The sequence below is a fragment of the Astatotilapia calliptera genome, chromosome 12, assembly GCF_964374335.1.
Source record: "Astatotilapia calliptera chromosome 12, fAstCal68.1, whole genome shotgun sequence".
NCBI classification, from domain to species: Eukaryota; Metazoa; Chordata; class Actinopteri; order Cichliformes; family Cichlidae; genus Astatotilapia; species Astatotilapia calliptera.
In genome coordinates this window covers 38,980,255-39,002,451 of record NC_137433.1, presented here as the reverse complement: position 1 = coordinate 39,002,451, position 22,197 = coordinate 38,980,255, and the positions used below count along the sequence as shown (strand labels likewise).

The 22,197-nt window shown below is 42.1% G+C and overlaps 1 protein-coding gene across 1 annotated transcript; it reads left to right on the top strand.

Moving 5' to 3' along the window:
• The first annotated feature begins 269 nt into the window (after positions 1-269).
• LOC113033265 (GTPase IMAP family member 8-like) lies at positions 270-20,191 on the top strand. Its single transcript, XM_026186900.2, has 6 exons — positions 270-422; positions 2,404-2,462; positions 13,360-13,407; positions 13,749-14,375; positions 15,501-16,664; positions 16,753-20,191. The coding sequence occupies exons 2-6, from the start codon at positions 2,441-2,443 to the stop codon at positions 18,309-18,311; spliced, it is 3,420 nt and encodes a 1,139-aa protein (XP_026042685.2). The 5' UTR covers positions 270-422; positions 2,404-2,440; the 3' UTR covers positions 18,312-20,191.
• Positions 20,192-22,197: the final 2,006 nt, after the last annotated feature.

Sequence of the window (22,197 nt, the reverse complement as noted above, 5' to 3'; positions counted from 1 at the left end):
CAAAGCTCTGAAGAGGATAATTAGATGCAGTATATATAAAAGGGGAGATAATCATCTGTGATCCACTTACAGACCAATTTTTCTGCTTTCCCATAATAAAGAAAATCATTATCATTTAAAGCTTCTTCTTCAAAGATCTTTCAGCAAACTTCCTGTTTATGACTTTTCTTGCTGTAGTCATGTGCAGGGGCAAGCTAACACCACCCACACAGAACATCAAACCCACTCAATGAAAAGTTGTTATTTTTTGTTCATTTAGGGAGTGTAAGTTCTGATTGGGCAGGCAGCTTACAGCCCACCTACAAAGTGTCCCACTCTCTCACCCACCAACATGAGAGACACAAACAGACAAAGGAAGAAGCAGTGCTGTCTGTCCGAGCGTGCAGAGGTGTTCAGCTGCGAACTCAAAGCAAAGCAAACAGGTAACACACACAAACACCTGCTGCTGCAAAGGAATCACTCGAACTATAACCTGCTTAAACTTGTACAGATCAGTCAGTATGCTGTTCATGTCTGACCTACACCAACCTCGCACTGGGATGACACTCTGACACTTCTTTGTCTAATTTACATTTAACATTATCTGATTGAAGTTTAGTCTTCATTAACTTTAATACATGCAAGAGAGCCAAAGACAAACTGTTAAAAGTGTCAAACCAATTTTTAGGAGCAGATATGCTACGTTTTTTAAACCAGTGCAAAACTTTTGTTTGGCTTTCAAAAGCTAATGTCATGATTTACTAAAAAGTAAAGTATCAGTTTTGTGACTGAAAGGTGTGGGCACGGCTGTTCTTACAGCTCTCCTCACTGCACTCTGACACCCGCCTGCATGATCGGTGCACTCTGCTACTTACAGGCTTAGCTTTACACCCCTGAAGGCTACTGTGTATTAAAGCTTAAGCTGTTTTTGATCAGTTTTGTGTACTTTTATGGAATAACTGACTTAAATGAGTGGCACCATGTAAATAGGGTAAAATAATCCACTTCAGCAACAAAGAGATTCTTAAATTTACATGTAAACTGGAAGTTGAAACATTTAGTAAAGACTTTCTGTTGGTACTGGTAACCTGTGATGCCACACATCAAGGTCTGGGTTTGAATTTTCTCTTTATGTGAGGAGTTTAGTGAGATGGAAGTGATGTCCTTTGTGCTTTTAACCAAACTGAACACCAAGAGAATTTTTTTCAATCAGCCAAAAAGACACCGTTCATCTCTCTTTGAGAAGTCAGGTAAAAACATACTTCTGGTAAGCTTTAGATCTCTAAAGATCTCTGCCAAAATTCTGTATTCACAAAACACAGATTTTGTCTTTTAAATGTTGACCTGTACTTTATTCATCCAGAATGTTTTACAAACGGATGTCAGTGTAACTTTACTCTTACTGTATTGTTGTTGTACTTTCTCTCTTCTTCCTATCTCATTAAATTTGAGGGATTCCAGTTGTGTCGTTTGTCAGCTCTTCTTCCAAAGTTTTAGGTCTGTTTAGTTTATTTCCACTGATTCAACCAAAGTGTCGAATAACTGTACTAACTGGCTTTTCACAAATAAAAGCAAAAAAAGAAAAAAGTTTAAGGGTGCCATAAAGTTTTTATGACTTTTTAAATTATGTTTGTACAAAAAGGAGTTCTGTGCCATTCGATGTTTCCCCCTGCTTGTCTTGTTAATTCATGTTTCCCCAGTCTGTCATGTCTCTCTCTCACCCTCGCTCCCTCTCATCTGCTTCTTGTGCACTTGACATGTTTCTCAGTTTCCTGTTTTATTGTGAAAGTCTTGTGTTTGCATGTTCGGTGTGCTTCCCCAGTGGCGTCATGCTAATTCGTGTCAGCTGTGTTCCCCGTGTGTTCTCACTTCCCTCGTTATCCTTTTGTGCATTTATGCCAGCATCTCTCTCATACCTTACTGTCTGCCAGCCTGCATGCATGTCTAGTTTTTTTTTTTTGTATTCTCAGTTTAGTTAATGTTGGTTTTCCTTGTTTTCGCTGTTTTTTGAGTTTACTTTTTACTTGCTTGTCGAGTCTGGATTTGTGTCCCATCCTTCCTGCCGCTCACAGTTTATGATATTCTGATGTCAGAGATGAGTTTTCCAACAGTGTCCATCACAAATGTAATATGGTAATAATAAATGTTATTTTGAACAAAAGATTTGTGAACAACTCAAAGAAATGTGTAATTTCTGAACAAAAATCAAAATGATCACACTAATGCTATCTAAATAATTTCTGTATTGCCATCTGAGCAAACCATCTTAATCTGCAGAGATCCGAGGACAAAGTACAGAGAAAGTATTGAGTATTCGCTGTTTGTCCAAAACTATAATGCATGCCCTCTGTCTTTGGAAATATGTGTTTCTAAAAGCAGGTTTAGAACAAGAAAGACTAAAATCTTTTTCTTTCTTTCCTCCAGTTCAATCAGTCTGTGGGATTTTCAGCAGAGTGACATTATGGCAGCAGCAGCAGCACCGGGTGAGTCCAGCCAGACTTCACTGGTCTAGATAACACACTGTTTAAACACACTGTAGCCTGGTGAGATCAGATTCCGTGTTATACACTGTGAACTGACAGAAATGTGAAAACTGGTTGAAACTTTTTGGTTTTTGATCATTTCAAGACAATGCAATGGTTCCAGTGTTGGAAATAAAAATATGAAAATAAAATAATTCTCTGTCTCAATAATTCTTATTGCTCACTTTTAAAATCATAAATAACACCGCACCCAGCTATGTTACGGATCTCCTCAGCTTTTATATCCCTGGGAGAGCGCTTAGATCAGCAGGCCAAATGCTCCTGATGCGACCTAGATCTCGGCTCAAGACCAGAGGTGACCGAGCATTCGCCGCTGTCGCACCCTGCTTCTGGAATAACCTCCCTCTAGCTATTCGGGCGTCTGATTCAATTCAGTCTTTTAAATCTCGATTAAAAACTTATTTGTTTAGCCTTGCTTTCCCCGCCTCCTAGAGCCCACATTTTTAGTGTACTGGAACTTATCTTTATCACTTTGTTAATGTTTATAATGTTTTAACCTTCAGCCTTTCGGGTTGTGCCTACTATGCCTGGTGTATTATTGGTTAGTTATGTCACCCGCCTGTTAGTATATTTTATTAGTATTTTGTGCTTCATATTTGTATTTATTATTGCTCCTAACTCATTCTGTGAAGCACTTTGGCATACCTGTGGTTTCTTAAATGTGCTATATAAATAAAATTGTATTGTTAAAGGAAGAACAATTGTTTTTGTTTTGTTTTTTCATTTTGTATTCAATAATTACTTTCTTAACAAAGGAGCAAATGTTCACGCCATAAATCAGCCCTGAATGAAAAATTTTCTCATTACAAGTTTTTATTTGGTTAAAGTGAAACATCACATTTAGTAAAAATTGTCACTGCAAGAACAGTCAAAAAATCCTTGGAAGACACACAACAGAAAAATGAAAACAATAAACAAAATGTTGAATGCTGTATCTGTGCCTATTAAATGCATGTCCTTTATCTCCTCTACCTGCACTTAGTGCCATCTTGTGCTTTACAGAACGTGACATCACTGCTAATAGACTTATGTTAGTTTAATAAAACCAAAAACGCTGTGGAAAACAAGGACAAAAATTAAAAATCAGGCTAAGAGGTCCATTTTGGGCTGCATTACAAAGAAAAACAACTGAAAACCACTTTTACATGGAGTACGGTTTCACTCAGCTGCTATATATCCAAATGTGGTGAGAGGAATAAAGTAGATTCTCACGTGTACATTTTTTAACTCTAGTTATCTCAGAACTGCAGCAGAAGGTATTTTCTGTGGGATATAAGATGTAATGCACTTTAATCACATCTAAATTATTTGATTTTACAATCCACTATGGTGGTACATAGAGGCAAAATACTCAGAATTTGTCATCATCCAGAAACTAATGAACTCGGTCCTTATGAAACATGGTCAAAAACTTAAAATGTCATATATGAGTAGGTACTTATTACCTTTTAATCCAGTGACAGATCTTTAAGTTTTTGCTTAGTACATTCAGTCAATTGTGTCGATTATTCTTATTTACTATTACAGATTTAAGATGCAGCACCTTGATGTCTCGATACATTACTGGATAAATATAAAATCAAGCAATTAAACGCTTGAAATTTAAAACACATTTAAATTTATATAATCTAAATGATTTATATATAAACATATAAATCCTTTCATTTGAGTTAAACGTGTCACTTGCTGACAGATTTTAAAAAGACTTTAAAATTAAAAATGTCAACAAAAATTTGTGTAACTTATTGTTTCCTATTGTTTTAAGTATCGTTAGAGTAGCATAACTCCTGTAGAAATTGCTAACTTTAAATCTTTACAGCACAAACTTAACCAAACTCCAATGCTTTTTCAACATAAACTTTGGTAAATGGCCTGTGTTTGTATTGCACTTTACTTGGTTCCTAAGGACCCCAAAGCGCTTTACACATCCAGTCATCCACACATTCACACACTGGTGATGGCAAGCTACATTGTAGCCACAGCCACCCTGGGGCGCACTGACAGAGGCGAGGCTGCCGGACACTGGCGCCACCGGGCCCTCTGACCACCACCAGTAAGCAACGGGTGAAGTGTCTTGCCCAAGGACTCAACGACCGAGACTGTCGGAGCCGGGGCTCGAACTGACAACCTTCCGATTACAAGACGAACTGCTAACTCTTGAGCCACTATCACCCCGTCTTTGAAAACTACTTGTTTCAAATTTTTCAGAAGGAATCCGGGGGAATGTTGTGTCATTTAAAAAGATTTAATTTGCTGGGCAGTTGAAATTACAAGTGTGACATAGCACTATGGACCGTGAATATGATACAGCATACTGCCTCGCACCAAGGTTGGCCCTGAAATGGCTGCACAGGTTTTATACAGTAACAACAACAAATGATTATGGCTATCTTCTTCAAACACCCATCCTGATGGCTTCTGCAAAATCCTCCCCCGTGTCCGTTCGGCTCCTCGACCTCCTATATGCTCCTTTCCTGGAATTGGAAAGACAAAACAAAAACGCACCCTACGTAGCCTTGGCTAGCTGCTGATTCTAAGGCTCCACTCAGGACATCTTTTTCGGACTCCCTGTCCAGAGAATATCCTGATACTTATTATCAATTGTGATTTGTGTAAGCATGTTGCATATCTTTTTGCACTTCTACGTCATCCTGCAATATATCAACTCAGACAATCAATGAATGAAGCTCTGAACCTTCAAAAGACGGAATGCCAACTCATATAAGCGCAATTGTAGTGTGTATAAAAGATAATTAAAAAAGCTTTGCTTAATCATTTAATAAAAATATAATTTTCAACCCTAACAGAGTATTCTGTTCATGCTCAGCGTAGCAGAAGTGAATGGAAATGATGGCAAGTGTTAGGCTGCTTAAAGTTGCAGAGTGGGGTCAGCAGATGCTGAGGCACATGCAGAGGCTGCCAACTTTCTGCAGAGTCGAGAGAGAGAAGGGAAGACATGGCAAATGGCCATGGGTCAGTTTTAAACCTGGGTTGGCCGCTCTCATGCCTCTAGCCCCTCCTCATCTCAGATCTAAACAGGCGCCAGCAGTGAAAGCTCTTAATGCTTCAGCGTACCAAGACATTTAGGAGAACTTCATGCTCCCAATTCAGTTGGAACAGTTCGTGGACGTCACCTTCCTGTTCCAACATGATTGCACACCAGTTCATAAAGTAAGGTCCTTAAAGACATGTATGAGCCAGTGTGGTGTGGAAGAACTTGACTGGCCTTCACAGAGTCCAGACCTCAAACTGACAGAACACCTCTGGGATGAATTAGAGTGGAGACTCTGAGCCAGGCAGGAGGAAATAACAGACAGGAGAAAAATATACAACACATACAATCAAGAGGAAATACACTACCAGTCAAAGGTTTTGGACACACATTCTTCAAATAACCACCCTTTGCTTTGATTCCTGCTTTGCACACTCTTGGCGTTCTCTCCATGAGCTTCATGAGGTCATCACCTGAAATGGTTTTCCAACAGCCTTGAAGGAGTTCCCAGAGATGCTGAGCACTTGTTGGCCCTTTGGTTTTCACTCTGCGGGACATCTTATCCCATACCTTCTCCAAGATGGTGCCGTGTATGGATGCCCTGGTGCTTCAGTGCGTTACTTCTGTCTTGTTTTTGTGGATTTCTTCTGTGTCTGGGCACTCCTCTGGATATTCTTACACCAGAGAAGAGCTTCTTAACCACAGGACTACAACACCTGTGGATTTACTTCCAATATTTGTCGCATCTGCGGCAGATTTACTGCAGACTCTGATCAGGAAAGTGAGACGTCGAAAGAGAGGTAAGCGAGCCGGCGCACTCGTGCATCTGAGGAGACGCGGACTGCGAACTGCTCTTCCTGGGATCTTCCTTTCCAACGTACGCTCACTCAGGAATAAGATAGATGAGCTGGCCCTGATGAGAAGCATGAACAGAGACTTTGCCTCCTCCTGTGTCTTATGTTTTACGGAGTCGTGGCTCAGTGAGGACATCCCGGACAGCGCGCTCAAGCTGGAGGGCTTTCATCTGCTGCGCGCGGACCGGCAGGCCTCTCTCTCTGGTAAGACCAAAGGTGGAGGTGTCTGCTTCTACATCAATAGTGGCTGGTGCACAGATGTGACAGTGATTGCTCAGCACTGCTCTTCCTCTCTGGAATACCTTTTTATTCACTGCAAACCGTTTTATTCTCCGCGGGAGTTTGCTTCATTCATCCTGGCCGCTGTTTACATCCCGCCAGATGCGGATGTGCAGGCAGCTCAGTGCGCACTCGCGGAGCAGATACTGCACATGGAGCGGACATACCCGGACTCTCTCATCATTGCTCTTGGGGACTTTAACAAAGCCAATCTGAGCCATGAGCTTCCGAAATACAAGCAGTATATTAAATGCCCGACCAGAGAGGAGAGGACATTAGACCACTGCTACAGCACGATCAGCGGGGCCTATCGTGCGGTGCCCCGCGCTTCACTCGGACTTTCTGACCACGTCATGATCCACCTGATCCCCGCGTACAGACAGAGGCTGAAGCTCTCCAAACCTGTCGTGAGGACCAAAAAACTGTGGAGCAACGAGGCTGTGGAGGAGCTTCGCACGTGTTTGGAGTCTACAGACTGGGACACAATGAAGGCTGCTTCTAACAGCTTGGACGAGTTTACGGACACTGTCACCTCCTATATCCACTTCTGTGAGGACAGCATTGTGCCATCACGCACCAGGGTGAGTTATAACAATGACAAACCCTGGTTTACTCCTAAACTCAAAAAGCTGTGGCTGGAAAAGAGAAAGGCGTTCAGAAGCGGAGACAGGGACTGCTACAGAGAGGCCAAGTACAGGTTCACTAAAGAAGTGGACATTGCCAAACATCAGCACTCTGAGAAGATGCAGCAGCAGATCTCAGAGAATGACTCGGCCTCTGTGTGGAAAGGTTTTAGGAATATCACCAACTACAAGCCTAAAACCCCCCACTCCACTGATGACTTGCTCTTGGCCAACACCCTTAACGACTTCTACTGCCGTTTTGACGAGCCATCAGGCAGCCTTCACACCTCCAACGGCCCCAACAATAGAGACACTTTGGACACTCATTCCCCCACCTCTCCCCCCTCCATAGAGCCATCACCACCTTCAAACACTTCACCTACAACACCCGCCCCCTCACCCCACACAAAAGAGGATTTCACACCACCTCCTCCCACCACAACTCTTCATATTCATGAAGCAGATGTGAGGAAGCAGTTTAAGAGTCTGAATGCTCGGAAAGCTCCCGGCCCAGACGGTGTGTCTCCTGCCACCCTCAGACACTGTGCAAACGAGCTGGCCCCAGTGTTTTCTGGCATTTTCAACTCCTCACTGCAGGCATGTCATGTGCCTGCCTGCTTCAAGTCCTCTACCATAATCCCTGTCCCCAAGAAACCTAGGATCACTGGAGTAAATGACTACAGACCCGTGGCTCTGACATCTGTGGTCATGAAGTCATTTGAGCGCCTGGTTCTCTCCCATCTCAAGACCCTCACGGCCCCCCTCCTGGACCCCCTGCAGTTTGCATACAGAGCCAACAGGTCTGTAGATGACGCCATCAACATGGCCCTACACTTCATCCTGCAGCATCTGGACTCCCCAGGAACCTACGCCAGGATCCTGTTTGTGGACTTCAGCTCTGCCTTCAACACCATCCTTCCAGACCATCTCCGAGGCAAGCTTTCCCAGATGAATGTGCCTGATCCCATCTGCCGGTGGATCACTGACTTCCTGATGGACAGGAAGCAGCATGTGAGGCTGGGAAAGAATGTCTCGGACTCCCGGACCATCAGCACCGGCTCCCCTCGGGGCTGTGTTCTTTCTCCTCTGCTCTTCTCCCTGTACACCAACTGCTGCACCTCCACCCACCAGTCTGTCAAGCTAATCAAGTTTGCAGATGACACCACCGTTATTGGACTCATCTCGGACAGGGATGAGTCTGCCTACAGGAGGGAGGTTGAACGTCTGGTGTCCTGGTGCAGCCACAACAACCTGGTGCTGAATGCCCAGAAGACAGTGGAGATTATTGTGGACTTCAGGAAGCACACAGCCCCACTCCCCCCAATCATCCTGACTGACACCCCCATCACCTCTGTGGACTCATTCCGCTTCCTGGGTACCACCATCACCCAGGACCTGAAGTGGGAGCCCACCATCACCTCCGTCATTAAGAAAGCCCAGCAGAGGATGTACTTCCTGAGGCAGCTGAAGAAATTCAACCTGCCAACACGGACGATGATGCAATTCTACACCGCAATCATCGAGTCCATCCTCACCTCCTCCATCACCGTGTGGTACGCTGGAGCCACTATCAGGGACAAACAGAGACTGCAGCGTGTTGTGCGCTCTGCTGAGAAGGTGATTGGCTGCAGACTCCCATCTCTGCAGGACCTGTACACCTCCAGGACATTGCGGCGTGCAGCCCGGATCTCAGCTGACCCTTCTCACCCTGGACACAGTCTGTTTGACCTGCTCCCCTCAGGCAGGAGGCTCCGGTCCATTCGCACCAGAACCTCTCGCCATAAGAACAGTTTCTTCCCCTCTGCTGTTGGACACATGAACAATAACCATATGACTGTACCCGCCACTAACACATGACCCTACGCTGTGTCACTGCATCATTCCATGTTTGGCACTGATCACCACCTGCACTCATGTATATATCATGTATATATCTATCTACTTAGCACTTTTAATTCTTATTCTTATTTTTATTTTCATGTCTATTTAAGCGTAATTTATGACAGTATGTTTGCACTGAAGCACCGCAGCAATTTCCTAATGTTGTAAACCTGCTCAACATTTGGCAATAAACCCCTTTCTGATTCTGATTCTGATTCTTCTGATTCTGATACCATCTTGATTGGGTTTAGGTCAGGTGACTGTGGAAGCCAGCACTCCATTACTTACTCACATGACTAAAATGCGTCATCGTTTTCGAAAAGGCTCAGTTTTCTGCACTGCTGCAAAAACGGCATTTTCAAATGCATCCACTTTGGAGAGCGCTTTCAAAACGCTGCATTTTCCTAGAGCCAAAACACCATCTCGGTGTGGACGGGATGCCACAATGGAGAGAAAATGATGCGTTTTCAAACAAAAACGTATTAGTGTGGACATGGCCTGAGTACCGAACACCCAGGCAGGGGTTAGGGAGAGCATGATCTCCACTGAATAGCGGTAGGAGCTGATTCTGTTGGAGGTTTCTTCTTGTTGAAAGGAAGTTTTTCTTTCCCACTTTGGCCAAAGTGCTTGCTCATAGGGGGTCATAAGATCGTTGGCTTTTTCTCTGTCTGTATTATTGTAGGCTCTACTTTAAAATATAAAGCGGCCAGAGGTGACTCTTGTTGTGATTTGGCGCTGTTTAAATAAAACTGAATTGAATTATGTGGGAATCTTTAGCTCTGCTGAGAACACGTGCAGGCAGCTTCAGGTTGTTTTCTGAAAATCAGCAGGACAAGATCTCTACCTCTGCCCTTTACGCTGTCCAACCCCGGTGGTGTCATTGTCAAGTATGCCAATGACATTGGCTGGGTGGGTTATTGTACGGGTTAAAATAGCTCCTCCCTGAAACTAAGAATACACACTCAGGATGTGAGCCGACTATTCCAGAAACAGAAGCCCAGGAAAGCCCCCGGACCAGATGGCGTCTCACCCTCCTGCCTCAAAACCTGTGCTGAACAGCTGACTCCCATCTTTACTCGCATCTTCAACAGATCCCTGGAGCTGTGTGAAGTTCCCTCCTGCTTCAAACGCTCCACCATCATCCCTGGGGCTGCATTACATCCTGCAACACCTTGACTGCCCGGGAACTTATGCCAGGGTCCTGTTTGTGGACTTTAGTTCGGCTTTTAACACCATTGTGCCTGAACTTCTTTCCTCCAAACTCTCCCAGCTCAGCGTGTCACCAGCTACCTGTCAGTGGATCACCAGCTTCCTGACAGACAGAAAGCAACAAGTGAGGCTGGGGGAGATCACCTCTGTAACCCGGTCCCTCAGTATTGGTGCCCCTCAAGGATGTGTCCTCTCACCACTACTGTTCTCCCTCTACACTAACGACTGCACCTCCAAGAACTCGGCTGTCAAACTCCTAAAGTTTGCAGATGACACAACTGTCATTGGCCTCATTCAAGATGGTGATGAGTCTGCATACCGGCAGGAAGTTGAGCGGCTGGTACTCTGGTGCAGTCAGCACAATCTGGAGCTGAACACTCTTAAGACTGTAGAGATGACAGTGGACTTCAGGAGACATCCCTCAACTCTGCTCCCCCTCACCATATCAGACAGCCCTGTGTCAACTGTGAAGACCTTCAAGTTCCTGGGTACCACCATCTCCCAGGACCTGAAGTGGGAGACCAACATCAACTCCATCCTCAAAAAGACCCAGCAGAGGATGTACTTCCTGAGACAACTGGGGAAGTACAGTCTTCCACAGGAGCTGCTGATCCAGTTCTACACTGCGGTCATTGAGTCTGTCCTGTGCTCCTCCATCACAGTCTGGTATGGAGCAGCCACTAAACAGGACAGGAGCAGACTGCAGCGGACTGTACGGGCAGCAGAAAGGATCATCAGCGCCCCCCTGCCCTCCATCCAGGATCTGTACCTCTCAAGAACCAGGAAACGGGCAGGGAAAATCATCACAGACCCTTCACACCCTGCACACAGACTCTTTGATCTGCTGCCCTCTGGCAGACGGTACAGAAGCCTGCAGACCAGGACCACCCGACACAGGAACAGTTTCTTTCCCCTCGCCATCTCCCTTCTTAACAGTTGACCTGTCACACTGCCAGACTGCAACTGCAGCTTATGTACATTCTGTAGTATTCATTCCACCTCATTCATTTCTGTATTTTATGTATATAAGTTTAGATTCGTTATTTATAGTTGGTTTACACAGCTTTGTGTATGTATGTGTAATGTGTATATAGACACTTTTGTGTGTGTGTGTGTGTGTGTGTGTGTGTGTGTGTGTGTGTGTGTATGTGTGTGTGTGTGTGTGTGTGTGAGATTTACATTGCTGTGCTTGAGAGCCACCATCTACCGGAACCAAATTCCCTGTATGTGTCTGCACATATACTTGGCCAATAAACACGATTCTGATTCTGATTCTGATTCTGAACCATGGCATGAGTCAAGGAGCCTGGATCCCTTCCAGTTAGTCCAGGCAGGCTTTAACCACAGCCCTTGGGATGCCGTCAGGACCGGCAGCTCTCCTGGGGGTTAAACGCACTCAGTCTCCTCCTGGCCTCATATTGCTGGAAGGCAGGTGGGGTACGGGGGTGTGGGGGAGGAGTGGCCTCAATTCAATTCAATTCAATTCTTTATTTATTTATTATTAGCTCCTCTGCCAGTTTGAGGCTGCTGTTGGAGGTTTTTGTCAGTGAGGAGGCCCTCTATCCTCCTCCTGTAGGCCTCCTTGGCCTGTTTGATGCCCCTCCCCACGTTGGCTCTGGCAGTGCTGTACAGAGAACTGTCCCTCAGCCTGAAGGCTGAGTTACGAGTTCTGATCAGAGCCTGGACTTCACACATCATCAGTTGGGAAAAACCCAGATGGTTTATGCCACTGTCATGTTGTCTACACAGCACTTAATATAGAAAAGGACAGACTGAGTGAATGTCTCCAGGTCCTGCTGTTCAAAAATGGACCAGTCTGTCAGATTGAAACCTGTATCTGAAGGAAGGCATCATCTGGCCATTTTTTAATGACCCAGATGATTATTAAAACATGGCCATGTGGAGTAAAGGTTGAAGAGGAAGGGGGAGAGGACAGTTCCTTGTGGTGTCCCTGTGTTGCTGATTACCTTGTCAGACACACACTGTGGAAGATGCACATATTGTGGTCTTCCTGTCAGGTAATCAACAACCCAGAACACCAGAGAAGCATCCACCTGCATCACTGTCAGTTTATCACCCACGAGGGTCGGCCTGATGGTATTGAAAGTACTGGAAAAGTAAAAAAACATGACCCTCAGAGACTTGCCTGAGTAGAATATCAGGGATATTTGCATGGAGCCAAGATTCAGTTACAGTCAGTAGACAACACTCCCAGACAAAGGAGTTGTAGTAAATCTCTGATTGTAGATCCTTCATTTTGTTTCAAAGGATCTTATGTTGGTAAGGAAGATTGATGGCGGCAGGGGTTTATGTTGTTGTTTTTGAAACTCTGTATTCCCGCTTTTGTTTCCTCTCCTTGCACTGTCTGCATCGCTTGCTGTTCACAACAATAACCCCCGGAGAGACCAGTAGTCTTAAATCTCAGGTGGGATAATGTCGGTTCAATCAGAAGTAAAATTCGGGCTGAGGCCAATGTCTATTAGTTCGTGACGACTGAAAGTGATCAGTGCTTTGCAGTAAGACACAATGAAAGGGCATCAAAAACACAAAAAGGTGCACACGTCAGTACACATGCATGAAAGTAAGTGTCACAGATGATTTGTGTTTATATATCAGATTCTCTAAATCCAGTATTAGGTAGTTTTTCCAGTGGTGGGATTTATGAATAATTTTGTAGTGTAAAAGCATTTTAAAAATTTCAGTGTTTTTTTTTTTAACTGACTGAATAGTTTTCTGTTGACCTGCATGTTTCAACATAACCTATACTTAAGCTAAATGGTCAAATCTAATGGCAGTTCTTTTAAGTTTGAATAACTGATTTTAATTACAGGTATTCCTGAAACTGAATTTTCAATGCAAAACTTCAGAATTAAATGTTGGAAGCTGAAACGTTATTGTGGACTAAATAAAGAGGATGCTTTTTTTCCCCTTTCTCTTTCTAATTGGTGGAGAGTTCTCAATAAATTTGGAATGCTGAATTTGTTTCTATATTTTTGCAGATGAGGATTTCAATCAACCAGAACACAGCAGCTCTGACTTTGAGGAGTGTAAGTTAAACTAACAGCATTTCATATATGATGAATAAAATTTAAAAAAATAATTAATTTAATGCATCAAATGTTGTGTCAAGAGGTTTAGGATTTTAAAAAAATGGATGAAGCTTCTACTAATCCTGGATTTCCTGCTCATTCATCAGCCTGTTAGTTACAGGTCACAATCTTTATTAGATGAAATGGAAATAAGGGATTAAACGAAAGTGTACATTTTATTTTTTTTGTTTACTTTTTTTTTTGACTAAAGCTACTACAAAAAATGAATAATAACTGATAATTTTCTATTGAAAATGAACTTAGTTTTTCAATAATTGAACTAATTATACTTTTTTCAGTGTCTGAGCTGAGGGTCGTTCTGCTGGGGAACAGCTGGTCTAAGAGGAGCTCAGTGGGGAACTGCATACTGGGAGTGACTGTGTTCAGCTCTGAGGATAAAGCAGACCTCTGCCTGAGAGTCAAAAGAGAGCTGAAGGGGAAAGAAATCGATCTCATCAACACTCCAGATCTGCTGTCTCCTAAAATCTCCCCAGAAGATCTGAGGAAACAAGTTGAGAACTGTGTGAGACTCTCTGCTCCTGGACCTCATGTGTTTCTGCTGGTCCTCCAGCCTGCAGACTTCACTGAGGATCACAGACAGAGGCTACAAATGGTCCTTGAACTCTTCGGTGATCCATCATGTGATCGTTCACTGGCTCTGATAATGCCCAAAGACAAGAGTTCAAGTTCCACTGAAAAGTATCAGCAGCATCCACAGTTAGGAGAGATTATCAAGAAATGTAGAGAAAAATTGTTGTGGCAGAAGAACCTGGAACAAGAGCAGCTGTTAGCAGCCATAGATACAGTGGTGAAGAAGAGCATGGGAGAACATGTGAGCTGTAATGTTTTCAATAACAAAACATCTGTTTTGTCCAGTAATTACCCAAAAGAAAAAGTCTCTCCCAGCTTGGATCCTGTTAGGGGCGGTAAGTGCAGGAACAACATTTTTTTTTTTTTTGCATATAATGTGATGATCAGTTTTATGTTTAGTGTTTTCATCAGAGAATTACAAAACCTACAATCCTTCAATAAAAACAGATGTAGCACTTAAATATCCCTTAGCTCAGATTGAGAAGTTAGGATACAAAGTAAGATGGTTTAGACATGTAAAGAAGGGGGTAGTGGATATGCTGCACAAAAGATGATGAAGATGGAGCTGGCAGCAGAGGTGAAAAAGGAAGAGCACGGAAAAGATTATTGGATTCAGAGGATTTGTGTAACAGAAGAGGAGTGATAGAGTAATAGATGTTGTTGTGGTGACCCCTAATACGAACAGCCAAAAAACAAGCACAAACAAACAAAAGGACGTATCAGTGAAAAATCCAATTTATTATGAAAAACTATAATCATTAAGAATAAAATAAAATGTGAGATCAGTGAAGATGTTTTTATTTTAAGTGCAGTTATTTGCAGCTGAAAACTCGAAACCCCTATGATTCCAAAAACTGATCCCAGACTTGCAACCCTAACCTAATGACTCATAGTCATCCTTATGCTTACAACTGATGTTCAAAAAAAAAAAAATAGTGCAAATAAAACTGCAGGGGGTGGGCCCACAGAGGTTCAGTCACATATGGTGCATTCTGGCTGAGCACAGCAAGGGCCCATGAGTAAAGGTCCATCCACCAGGTGCTGATTGATGAGCTGCTTCACAGGGGCTGGCTCAGGGAAAGGCCGTGGGTAGCCCTATACATATATCTGACATAGTTGTGTTTGGAGTTCTTCTCCTTAGGAATCATCCATTCGCTTCCGCTTATCCTTTTTCAGGGTTGCAGGGGGAGCTGGAGCCTATCCCAGCTGTCTTAGGGCGAGAGGCAGGGTACACCTTGGACAGGTCGCCAGTGTGTCGCAGGGCTAAAACATATACACAGACAACCAGTTGCACTCGCTCATTCACACCTATCGGCAATTTTAGAGTTTCCAATAACCTTTCCCCACTAACTGCATGTTTCTTTGGACTCTGGGAGGAAGCCGGAGTACCCGGAGAGAAGTGAAAATATCTGCTTTTAAAATTTTTAAAAGTTAATACTGTAAAACCTTTTGTATTGCAGCACATAAACTCAGGATAATGCTGTTTGGAAAAAGTGATGACAAAAAATCAGCCCTGGAAAAAATCATCGTTGGGAAGAAAAGATCCATTGTGTCTAAAGTCCTTGGAGGAAAGCAATGTCGCGCTGCCTCTGGAGAGTGGAACGGGAAACCGTTGACAGTAGTAAAGACTCCCAACATCTTCAGTCTGCCTGTGGATGAGCTGTTTAAAGAGATGAAGAGCTGTGTGAGTCTCTGTCCTCCTGGACCAAACGTTCTGCTGCTGTTAGTCAAACCTTCTGATTTCACTGAGAAGAACAGAAAAACTCTGAATTTGGTCCTGAGCTTGTTTGGTCAAGATGCTTTTAATCACTCCATCGTCATCCGAACGCATAACGAGGAAGGGAATAACTCGGTGGATAAACTCATTGAAGAATCCAAACAAAGGCAGCAGTTCATTAACTTTGACAGGAAAGACTCCTTGTCAGATTCCTCTGAGTTGATGGAAGAAATGAATGAGATAGTGAGTGAAAACTGGGGAAAATATCTAACGTTAAAAGAAGAGGCTAAACCCAATCTGAAGTCCAGTCTGAACCTGGTTCTGTGTGGGAGGAGAGGAGCAGGGAAGACGTCAGCAACCAAGGCCATTTTAGGTCAGACTGAGCTTCATTCAGCCTCCAACTCATCAGAGTGTGTTAAACATCAGGGAGAGGTGTGTGGACGTTGGGTTTCCCTGGTGGAGCTGCCTGCCTTGTATGGAAAACCTCAGGAGGCAGTGATGGAGGAATCATTCAAGTGTATCTCCCTCTGTGATCCTGAGGGTGTCCATGCCTTCATCCTGGTCCTACCTGTGGCTCCCCTCACTGATGAAGACAAGGCAGAGTTAGAGACCATCCAGGATGCATTCGGCTCTCGAGTCAATGACTTCACCATGATTCTGTTCACTGTGGACTCAGATCCTACAGATCCAGCTGTTGGTAACTTTCTAAAGGACAATGAAGACATCCAGGAGCTCTGTGAGAGCGCTGGAGGAAGATCTGTTGTTCTCAACACCAAGAACAAACAGCAGATCCCAGAGATGTTTGAGATTGTGGATAAAATTAGTCAGCCTACAGGACAACTGTGCTGTTATACAACTGCAACATTTTTACACGCACAAATGGAGAAAGTCTTAAAACTTGTCACTGGTAAGCAGTTTAGATTGTGATATTTTCCAATGACCCAGAGTTTTAATCCAGTATACAAGTGTTAACTCTGATTGTTTTCATGTTTTAGGCGATGAAGTTGGAGAACAGGGCTCAGACTGTCTCAGGATTGTGCTGATTGGGAAGACCGGCTGTGGAAAGAGCTCTACAGGAAACACCATTTTAGGAAGAGACGAGTTTACAGCTAAATCAAGTCAAATGTCGGTCACCAAATGTTGTAAGAAAGTAGAGGGTGAGGTGAACGGTCGTCCTGTTTTTGTAGTCGACACTCCTGGTCTGTTTGACACAAGTTTGTCACCAGAAGGGGTTCAAGAGGAGCTGGTTAATTGTGTCAGTCTCCTGGCTCCAGGACCACATGTATTCTTAGTGGTGATTCATATCGGCAGATTCACAGCAGAGGAGAAGGAGACACTGAAACTCATCAAGCAATTCTTTGGGAAGAATTCTCAAAAGTTCACCATCGTTCTTTTAACAGGAGGAGATACACTGGAGCATGACAGAGAGTCCATAGAGGACTACATCAAGAACAACTGTGATGATTCCTTTAAGAAGCTGATCTCTGACTGTGGAAATAGATACCATGTGTTCAATAACCGTGACAAACAAAACCATACACAAGTCATTGAGCTGATAGCAAAGATTGAAAGCATGATGAAGGTCAATGGAAGGCGCTGCTTTACCAACAAGATGCTGCAAGAGTCTGAAACTGCGATAAGGAAGGAGATGCAGAAGATTTTAAAGGAGAAGGAAGAAAAGATGCAGAAAGAAAAGGAAGAGATGGAAAGAAAATATAAAGAAGATATGGAGGCCATGAAGAAAAGAATCGATGAAGAAAGAGAAAAGGAGAGAATACAGAGAGAAAAAGAACTCGAAAAAATGAGAAATAAAATTAGAGAAGAAGAAGAGAAGAGAAAGCAGGAACAGGAAATCAGGGAAAAGGAGAAAAGGGAAAAGGAAGCTGAAGAAGAAAGACGCCGACAAGAATTTGAAAAAGAACTTGAAAAGCTGGACAAACAAATTCAGTCAGAAAAAGAGGCAAAAGAAAATGTGGACAGAAAACTGGAAGAAGCCAGAGAAGAGATGAGAAGAAAACAAGAGGAGTGGGAGAAAGAACAGAAAGAATGGTGGGACAAACAACGACAAGACGAAGACAAAAGACGAGAGGAAGAGAAAGAAAAAATGGAAAAACTCCAGGAAGATTATAACGAAAAGCTGGAATGTGAAAAAATCAAAAAAGAAGACGATCAAAGAAGAAGAGAAGAGGAAATAAAAGGATTGGAGGAAATTCATAAGAAAACTCTGGATGATCTAAAGAAGAAACATGAAGAGGAAGCCAGAAAGAAAGCTGAAGAGTTCAACCAAGCCCAGAAGAAACACGAGGATGATTTAGCAAAACAGAGGGAAGAACATAAGAAGGAAATGTACGACTTAGTGAGACGTGTGACCAAAAAGACTGAAAATTTGAATAGGATCAAGAAATTGATGCTAACACATGAAAAACAAATGAAGAATCGGACCGAGGAGGACATAGAAGACCTCCAGGAAAAACAAAAAGATCAACTAAATGAGTTGATGAAAAACATTTTGGGAGAAGAGCTCAGCAGCTCATCAGCCTGCAGCATTTTATGAAATGAAACGTCAGATGTTCTTCTCTTTCTGTCATTTAGATAAGAGAATCTTTAAAGTAGCACAGAAACTGATTAGTGATCATCAGTCTCAGCAATGTCATCATTAAACTACAGGTCATTACACCAACATTAAATATGCTTCTGACTAGTAAAACTAATTCATCTCATGTATAGTAATTAGCTGTTGTTACATGTTACATGCACTTCTGTGTTCCTGAGTTCTAACATAATTTTCCTTTTAGTTGTCTCTTCTTATAAGCCTAATTTTTGTGCATATTTTGAACCTATACTGTAAATGTATAAATGAACAAGTGCCATTTTTAAAATGTTTAATTATCAGTAAAAAATTAGTTGTAATAGAAATTCATTTTTTTCTGTAATGTCCAAATTTTTCTTTATTTCATGAAATGTCTCATGATTCTTTTTATTAATTACATAACTCAGAGTCCTCATTTTTTCAGATATAATTTTTTGTATTATCTTTGTAAATGATGAATAAAGTTTTCTCTACTGTTACTATGATGTAGTCAAACATCTTCATTCACCTCTGTGTTTATGTGCTTCTTGACATTACTGAACACACCATCAAATTAAACCTTTTAAATTACACATCCAATCTTTCATGTACTGACCAGCAGCCTCGCTGTGCATATATATATTTGTATAATGAATTCTGGTGTCGATGATCAGGAATGTGGTTGCCTCTCAGCAGGAATATTCTGAGGACCTGATCAAGGATGCTCAGTTCTATATCTTTTTATTTAGTTCAGTTCAATTTTCATTCTAACACAGCGGTGCTTAGTGGCTCAGTGACAAGTTGGAAAAGTGTTTATCCCTAAACCGCAACACTAAAGATTTAAAACTTAAACAAAAACACAATAATTACATACATAATTTAAAATGAATTAATAACAGTTCTAATTTTCTTTTAGCCAAACCCGAGTTAGTGCACTCACATATGACAAGTCTTTAGAGAGAACACCTGATATACTTTGCAGGACACAGATGCAGGAGTCACGCAGACGTGACTGAAAACATACTTATTTAATGTATTTAAGAGAATGCAAAAGGTCAAAAGTACAAGTGATTCACAATAAATAAGTAACCAACAAACCAATTCCAGGGAACAAACCAGAAAACATACAGAGGAGCTTCAACAAGGAGAAAATGGGACTATAAATACACCGAACTGGGCCTTGTGTCAGGATTATTGTTGTGTGACACAGTGTTTTAGTGTTTCATTGCATTTTGATATTCATTGTTTATGTTTTGGTTCATTTAGTCTTCTTTAGCTCCTAGGTTTCCTAGTTATAGTTCTTTGTTCATTTAGATTGATTGTGCGATTTTCCTCTGTGTTAAGTCTTCCTTGTTGGTTAGTGTCTCTTACCTATTTTTTCTCTGTATGGTTCATGTTGTCAAGTTCGGGTCATTTTTGTTCCCCATCAGGTTCCCTGTTTATTTTCAAAGTCTTGTTTCCATGATCTATGCGATTAGTTTACACTTCCTCTGTGGCGTCATTAGGTTCATTCTAGTCAGCTGTTTCCTCATGTGTGTCCCCTTCCCCTGATCACCTCATGTGTATTTAAGACCTCCGTCTTCTTTTGTTCAGTGTCACATCATCTGTGTACCTTCCCTTATGTCACGTCAGGTTATGTACTTCAGGACTCTGTGCAGGTCAAGTTCGTGTTGCTTGATCATGTATATGGTTCATAGTTCTTGCACAAAGTCCTGTTCATAGTTGTCACAGTCTCCTTGTCATTGTCTTCCTAGTTGTCATAGTTAAGACTCAGTTTTCTCAGTTTAGGTTCCAGTTTAACTTTGCCTCTGTCCTTACTGCTTTGTTTTTGCCACCTAATAAAGGCTCATTTTTTGTTCAAGTTAGTTTTGGTCTACTCGCCTGTTTCTGCACCTGGGTCCTCATTGAACCACACACAGTCTGCCTCCACAGCCCGTGACACCTTGTACTACGAAGCAACATCTTTCCTGAAAAATATAAGGAGATTACACACATACATGAAGAATGAAAGTAACACAGCTCCAGCAGATATATCAGCAGTGTGAGAGGAAAAGCTTTGTACTAGAGATGGACCGATCCGATATTACGTATCGGTATCGGTCCGATACTGACCTAAATTACTGGATCGGATATCGGAGAAAAATAAAAAATGTAATCCGATCCATTAAATATCACGAAAGCACCTCACAAAACTTGCAGCACGCAGTAACTCACCTCAGAACGTTAGCAGTCGGAGCAGTATGCATCACGTGATAGAGCAGCTGTGGCATGCGGGACCTGTCGGTGGTCTGGATAGCATGTGGAGCTTCGCTAGCAACCTGGCATTTCATCTCCGACAAAGTTATCCCCGAGAGAAGTAAAGCAAGTGTGTAAGTCCATCTCTGAATGTTTGTAAAGCATTCCCACATTAAGCTTAACAAGCGATATATGGAGCGACTGCCTCTCCTGCTGCTACTTCAATCATGAAACTGATCAATGATCAGCTGATCGGCTTTTCTGTCGCGAGTCCGTGACTCTTGTTTGCTTTTGGCCCACTTTGCACCAGAAAGAGGAAACCAGCGGCTGAACAACAGCAGCACGTTTAAGCTTGATCAGCTGTTGTTAGAATTTATTTAATATTACTTTCTACTCGAGGATCTTTTTCTACGTAGCTGACGGCTGGTAACTGTGCAGGGGCGGATCTAGCAAAGTTTAGCCAGGGGGGCCGATAGGGCATGAACAGGGAAAAGGGGGCACAAAGACATACTTTTCTTTCTTATTCTCATTTAAAATGTCGAGCTTTTAATAAGTAATTATCTGAATCTTACACCCAAAGTTTTAATTTGATGTAAAATGAATAGAAGTCCATTACTGTATATAGTAACTATTAAGTCTAATATATATACCCTAGTAAGCTATAGTACTTTTTCCTTTGGGAAGGTACCATCTGTGCAGTCTGCAATTTTGTTGAAGAAAGATGTTGAATCTATTTAATATTTCTTGAAAAATAATTGATTTCTGTGCATTTTTTTTCACACTGCATCAAATTAAGGTTGATTACGTCGATTAAGCATCATGAGGTGGAGCGTGAGGGGTGGTTCCCTATTTTTTATTTATTTATTTTTGTTGTTGCTGGGAGTTGGAACCCTATTAGTTAGGTTGCTTAATATTTACGCTAAGTACTCTTTAAAATACCAGAATAGGGAGGATGGTGTAGGTTTAAGTTTATTAGATTGATCAGTATTGCTGAACTATGAAATATTTATTTTTGCATACAGGTATAACAGAATAGCTTTAGTGTAGTTGTTGTTTTAAACTTGAGTATGAACTTATACAAAATGCAGCAAGATATTTAAAAAACAGTTTTGTTGATTAAAAAACACTATATCGGATTCATATCGGTATCGGCAGATATCCAAATTTATGGTATCGGTATCGGACATAAAAAAGTGGTATCGTGCCATCTCTACTTTGTACAGTAGTTTAGTATTAAAAGTACTATATCAAAGTGTGAGCTTTAAATGCTTCAAAGCTTTAAATGGGCAGTGACACTGAAAAACAGCTACAATATTAATAGAGTTTGGCCTGTTCAAAGTCAGGAAGAAGTCAGGAAACAAAAACATCCACTGAGTCAGTCAACAGACCTATTATATCAAAACTTTATCTGTAGCTGTCACACTGCAGAGCAGAATAGGTCTTGGTATTTCCTTTTATTGCACACTATTGCCTAACATGCACATTCAATGTTATATATTTTAGACGTCACATTCTGAGCTTCTCACAAAATCTGAAACTGTTCAAGTGAACAAGTTATTCATTTTTCAACTTAAATTTTCAAGCCAACATGGAGAGGTTTCAAACAGCACATCAAGACATCGCACAGAACAAGACA

Excerpts from the sequence above, each read along its gene's own strand:
- LOC113033265 (XM_026186900.2), top strand. The coding sequence starts at position 2,441 with ATGGCAGCAGCAGCAGCACCGG. Across the intron at positions 2,463-13,359 it reads GGCAGCAGCAGCAGCACCGG|ATGAGGATTTCAATCAACCA; the intron begins GTGAGTCCAGCC and ends ATATTTTTGCAG. Across the intron at positions 13,408-13,748 it reads CAGCTCTGACTTTGAGGAGT|TGTCTGAGCTGAGGGTCGTT; the intron begins GTAAGTTAAACT and ends TACTTTTTTCAG.